This window comes from Diachasma alloeum, unplaced genomic scaffold (genome assembly GCF_001412515.2).
Source record: "Diachasma alloeum isolate Michigan unplaced genomic scaffold, Dall2.0 Dall_scaffold_00179, whole genome shotgun sequence".
Lineage (NCBI taxonomy): Eukaryota > Metazoa > Arthropoda > Insecta > Hymenoptera > Braconidae > Diachasma > Diachasma alloeum.
Genome location: NW_021680345.1, coordinates 2,537,626 through 2,543,989, shown reverse-complemented (window position 1 = coordinate 2,543,989; position 6,364 = coordinate 2,537,626). Strand labels below are relative to the sequence as shown.

Here is a 6,364-nt window from a genome sequence, read left to right as displayed (position 1 = left end):
TAAGCCATTTAGAATTTTTTCACTCGTGTGATTGCATTCGTCGGCTTCGGCCTCACACTCGTCAGTGTGTTCAGGGAATGACTAGCCTGAAGGAATCCGCTTAAATAAAAAGTAATTTCTTTTCACAAGTAAATGTTTTCTTGAGAACAAAAATTTGTTTCCCCGCTGTATTTCCTAAAATCGTACTGTTTCCCCGTTTCATGGCATTCCACATAATTGCAGAACGAGAAAATGTGATGATTTCATATACGACGGTTCCGTTCAAACGTAAAAAATTATCCTATTGTTACGGACGAGTGTGCTACACTCACTAAAATCAAAATATGAGAGTTACGAGATTGCAGCAGTGAAGCGAATGCATTTCTGAGAAGAAAAAAGATTGTAGAGAACGAGGCACTAAATATCCAGGCGAGGCATTGACTCTGTTTCACTTGTTACCTCTTGAAATTGCAACAAAAATGGGTTGTGCCAACCCCTTTCGCATGTTGTCTCGACTTACCATTTCTCGTTCTCCTGGACATTGCTATGAGCGATGGAGAGTTACGAAAACCCATGCATTCTTGGACGGTGTAGCTGATAATACCTCGGAGGCATAAACTCCGGGTCTGACTTGTTACCTCAGGGCACTTTAAAAACGGCCGCCGAGACGCCAACGGTAGTCAATTACAAAGAGACCTGCACAGGGGGTTCATGCGGAACTCTTCGGTCTGCCTAAAACGTCAGGCTTTGGCTAAAAATCACTCGTTCGTGGAGATTATTACGGTTAAAATGATCATCATCGTGAGTTAATTCGATTTATCAAATTGCCATTTTACGGTTTATTAATTTAGTGAAGTTGTAATCATGAATTTCTTCATTGAAGGTTTGAGTGAATTTGTAATTGAGTGGAATTTTACATTTGTGAAAGTGGTTTCTAGTTGATTCACATGAAAAAATTTTTTTTTATTAATTCGTACCTTCGGGGCAGAATGCGTCCTCCCGGTTCAGGGAAATACCGATTTTTTCAGTTTTTTAATGAAGTAAAATTTGAGCAGTTCTCTTCACCAGGTTTAAGGGTGCCAATTGTGTTTGATAAAGAACGTTTTTTTTTAATTTTTTCAACAACTGGAACTAGATATCGAGAAAATAAATAAGGAAAATGCTTTGTGCCCCGACGAACCTCGGGAAAGAATGGGATTCAGTGGGTGCGGGGTGTTGAAATATTTAAATTATTCACCCCGGTGCCCCATTATTTTTCACCGCCATGAGATTCGGCACATCTTTCCTCATATCTCCAATTTTTGTCAATTTTTTTACAACTCCTACATTGAGAAAAAAATCCTGATATCTCAAACATATTTACTTGAGAGAAGTAATTTTTCTTCTATTGCTTACAATTCTCTCAAGTGACTTAACACGCGTGGACAGTAGAGATTATGTACGATTTTGTCGTACATTAACTCACTCAAAGCGCGTAGAACAATCGTCAATCTTCAAGTATTTATTGTTTTCATGATTTTTTAATGTGAGAAATCATAAATTCTCATTCTTCTGAATATTAGGATACATATTAGGAAATACATATTAGAAAATTTTTCTCTCAATATAGAGGGCATCTTCTCGTTCAAGTGAATGTACACTGATAGAAATGGTGGAACGATTCAGTTGCACCAAACGAGGCTTCTTAACTCTTACCGCGATTCGTTAATAGTTAACAAATTGTGGTAGTAGTTAAAAAGTCTCGTTTGGTTCGACTAAACCGTCCTATCGTGTAAGCTCTGTCAGAACCTGTGTAGAAAGCTCATTTTGTTGATTTAATTTCTCGATACCCATAAGTTCTAAAATCGTGAAGTTGCCATCAATGTTTACCATAGGTCTGTTGGTATTAATGAAAAAAGAAACTTTCTATTGAATATTGAAAATGACATTTTTTACAGACATACACGACAGCCTTAAATATACCAAGTGTGGAAAAAAGTATTTTATTCCGTTTATTACAAAACTAATCAAATTTTTCAAAAAATGAGAATAAAAAACGTGTAATTACGCATGAGGATTTATTCGTGAATTTGTGTATTACAACCCTTCGCTCAGGAAAGTTGGAAAAATAGACTAGTGGGGTAGAATGGGTTCCTCGTTATTGAAAAACGAAGAATCCTTTCGGTTTTTTTCTGTCAGTTTCGGCAATATTCAACAGACCCGTTTGGCTTTTGACACGAGACTTTATGTAATTACCTGCAATAATAATAATTTTCGATTGAACTGAAAAAAAAATGGAGTCTGAAGAATCACTTATTTGAAACAAGGATAATGATTTTCAGTAATATCTAATAATAGTTTTGGAATATTATTAATGAAGCACGGGAATACTCCTGAATATCACATTGTCAATTTACGGATTATGACGAAAAGTAAATTTTTACCTGTGGAACAGAATAGATTTTTACAATTGAGAAAAAAAAATTTATAAAACAAATGAAAATAAAAATTTAAAAAATGGAAATAAAAACTAATGAAACACTTCCAAATCTCTTCGTTAATCCCGGAAACATTGCTAGAACCCATATTGCCCCTCTCGTTTATAAAATAGACAATTGTTCAGATAAGAAAGAAGAATATGTAATTATTCATTACGACTCAATCGTGCATTCACGGATTATAATCCGAGGACATCCTGAATGGAAGGATTCACCTATTGATGCATACTTTCTAATATTAGCGATTCGTCTTACGTCACGATTCTTTATACAACCGTTTGAGATAAATTGTTTTTGTTACAAGGCAATCCTTCTGGCAACGATGTCGACCGGCTTCGTCGAAGGTGCGGAGGTACATCGAAATACCCGGGCCCCCCTGTCCCATAGGAGTCCATACCAAGGGTTGGACGGTTAGTGTCTTCATTTAGCATCTTTGTTCTGATGCAAAAAAATCCTGACATAACGACAAGGGGGATAGTGTATTTTTAATATAGGGAGGTAAAATAAATGAGTAGTGTCAGCGGGTGGAGTTACTGGCAAGCACGTAGGTACGGGTCCTTCATTTTACCTCGAGTGGGTGGAACCGCATTTTCCGTTTCGGCGTAAATCGACGGCGTGGAGCGGGAAATCAGCACCCAAAGAAATAATACCTTATTTTAATACTTTACGGATATCCAAGTATCTTTTACAGTTTGGTACCTACATTATACTACACTATAGATTCAACCATCAAATTTGTCAATTAAATTGCGTGAGAAACTTTTTAAAAAAATCATGAATATTCAGCATTTTTTACAAGTACACGGAGAGAAATATTCAACAAAAATTGCATAGCTTTTCCGTAATTCTGGAGTGTAATGTGGTTGTAGGACATGTTCCGTAATTTTTACCTGAATCTCCTGTGATAAATTACGATACCGTCACTTAAACTTTCTGAGTCGATTCCGCAATCGGTGAGCCAATTGTGAGTTCCGTAATTTTTACTGAACATTTCTGTCCGTGTACTGGATTCCAGTGCGAATTTTTCCCATTCAAATCTCAGTCAATAGGATTCCACCATTCGACGTCACATGGTACAACCTACAGGGTTTTCAACTGATTATTTTCCCCATCACCCTTCCGAACAATAGGATGGCCAAATTCGACGTCCCGTGGTCCAATCAGAACAGAATTATATCGATAATACCCCGTCGTTCGCTAATTTTCCCGCTGCCAAGCAGAATAACAAAAAATTGTCGAATTTACCACGATACCACAATTCTATTTATTGAAATGGTGATGCGGGAAATAATAATAATCAAAATGAATCGGAGTATTTCCCTCAAACTTTCCTACATATGAACGAATGCGTCACGTTTCGCAGGAAAAATCCCTCGCGCAAGTGCTCGGGATTTTTTTAACTTGCGAAACTTGACATATTCGTTTGTATACAACGAAGTTATCGGGAAATACCCGATCATTTTGAAGCTCTCGGGGTATTATAACCGATAATTTTTTAATAATTTTCTCTGGTAGTTGCTACATAAAAAAAACAAAAGATCATTTAATTGAGTGAACCGTTCACCGAAACTGACAGATTGATTTCGTCTGATGGTGCAATTCACTTGGCCGAAATTTGGATGGGAAAATTCTCTCCCGAATACCACTTGAGCTTCAAAATTAATCAAGTATTTCCTTCAAAGTTCCCTGCGCACAAACGAAGTCTTCAAGTTTTTCAGGAAAAATGACGAGTGCGAAGCACGAGTGATTTTTTAGCCTGAACTACTTGACTCCTGTTTGTTTGCAACGAACCTATCCGGAAATACTCGATAATTTTGAAGCTCTCGTAGTATTACATATGAAAATTCTCGGTGGATCAAATAAAAATTCAAATTCTCAATAATTGATGCTGAAATAGAGTACCCATTTAAGATTTAAAACAAGACGTTTTGGCTTTAGAATCCAGTACTTTGGATTTTCAAAATAAGAACCTTTGGGTACTGAAATCAAGAGGCTTGGGTTGGTACACAGAAAAAAAATTCGGTGTTACTGTCTCTACTGTGAGGGGTTATATGTTCCGGTGTTAACATTAATTTTCTCGCTCGAGTCCGATTTTGGTACAGAGTTAATTTGTATTTTTCACACCGAACTTGATTAATATGTTCACTTTGACACCGTGGCAGTGTCAATTTACCCTCCACTCGCTGTATTACCCTCCGGAATGAATGAACTCCGTTACCTCACACCGAAAACGGTGTGGATTTATATTCACTCCGTTTGGTGTGGACTCAGTGTCGAAATTCACTCTGGATTTTTGACTGTGTACTGAAAATTATACATTTGTTCGCTGTTTATAACTAAGACCACTCGATCCTCCAATTGTCTCTTATCCACCCTCACTAATTAACTGCCACACTACGGAATTCAGTACCCATTCCTGGGCTGCGCAGGTCACCAATGCATGAAGTCTCAATTAACAAAGAACGAAATCTACATTAATGTTAATAAACCTCCCAATCAACCAATTCCGCTTGTTTTGTGTATTTCAGCCCCTCACCAAGTGAACCAGCGCGCATCCAGTCAGCACGAATCGTCCACCCCCCAAGACTACAATCAACTAGACGTCAACCTGGCTTACAAACCCTTCGACTCCGCCCCAGCCCACATAAGACGCCTGATCTACGACGCCTACGGTCCCCAGCAGCCCTACGTCAACCCTCACGCCTTCTTCTACAAGAACTACGTCGGGCTTCCCGACGATTTCCTCACATCTGGTGACCACCGTAGAAGAGCAGATGAGGAACACGCGCACTCAGTTGTCTCATCAACAGCCGCTCCCATCTCCTACAGGACTGCCTACCCCTTGCACTCCGAGACTGTCGCCAATATTCCCACCAAGGTTCTCCAGAAAGGAGGAATCAAGTACAAAGAGGACATCCACCAGAAACAGCAATTCTACTCGCCTCAACGAACTTATGGATTGAGGAATCCTCTTCAGTCTCACAGAAACTCGGAGCAGACGAAGAGGTCACCTGTCTCAGCATCCTCCGAGGCCCAGCAAGACCAGATGTACGACATGCCAGTGGCACTTCAGACTCTCCTGAGCTACCAGGCACAGATCCCCTACAATGTCCTTGCGAATCACATCATCTTCGAGACGAAAAAACCTTTCGTACCAAAACCCCTGCCAGAAGACGCGAAGTACTCATCTCAGTATCCGAATAAAATATTCTACATCAGAGCTGATGGACAGGTTCTCGAGGGTGTCCCGGCGATGGGAATCGGCGCGGGGGAGATCAAGTACAAGGACGCATCATCTCAAGGTCACTAGTGGAGTAGAGTATTAGAGAATAGTTGGTAGGAATGTTGATGGATCTGTTCTGTGCGGAGTAGTAAAAGGAGATAAATAGGAATTTGCATTCGCGTAAAAACTTCTTGTTTCTAACAAATTTTCTTGTGTCACGGGTCATATTGCTTCATAGAGAAGGTTATTGCGATCAGAGCAAGGATAGACTCGTGAAGCCGAAAAGTTTTGCTCTCACAAATGAAGTCTTTGTAAAGACTGAGAAAATACATATAACAGTATATTTCAGGGCGAGTGCCATGGGGTTTTTTACTCGCGTGGAGTTGGCGTCCGAGCTGAAGGCGAGGACTGGCCAACCACGCGAGAAGAAAACCCCATGGCACTAGCCGTGAACGATATTTTTCCGCAGTGATTTTCACTTTTACGAGTTTGGGGAAGGGCCAATACCAATCCCCGGACGAGGAAAAGTGAAGATCAGCGCGAAAATTGTTTTTTGCCAAATATCCATTTACTACAGAGAAGAATTTATTTTTTCATTACCGTATTTCTCCAGTCGAGTCATTTCCAGGCAATCTTCATTAGGTTTCAATTATGACAATTATATTGCTCTCGAAGATGATCATGT

General features: G+C 39.4%; 1 protein-coding gene across 1 annotated transcript; it reads left to right on the top strand.

Moving 5' to 3' along the window:
- Window positions 1-686: 686 nt before the first annotated feature.
- On the top strand, window positions 687-6,045 carry LOC107041380. The gene is made up of 3 exons (XM_015261911.1): window positions 687-780; window positions 2,761-2,866; window positions 4,985-6,045. The coding sequence occupies exons 1-3, from the start codon at window positions 691-693 to the stop codon at window positions 5,764-5,766; spliced, it is 978 nt and encodes a 325-aa protein (XP_015117397.1). The 5' UTR covers window positions 687-690; the 3' UTR covers window positions 5,767-6,045.
- The last annotated feature ends 319 nt before the right edge of the window (window positions 6,046-6,364 follow it).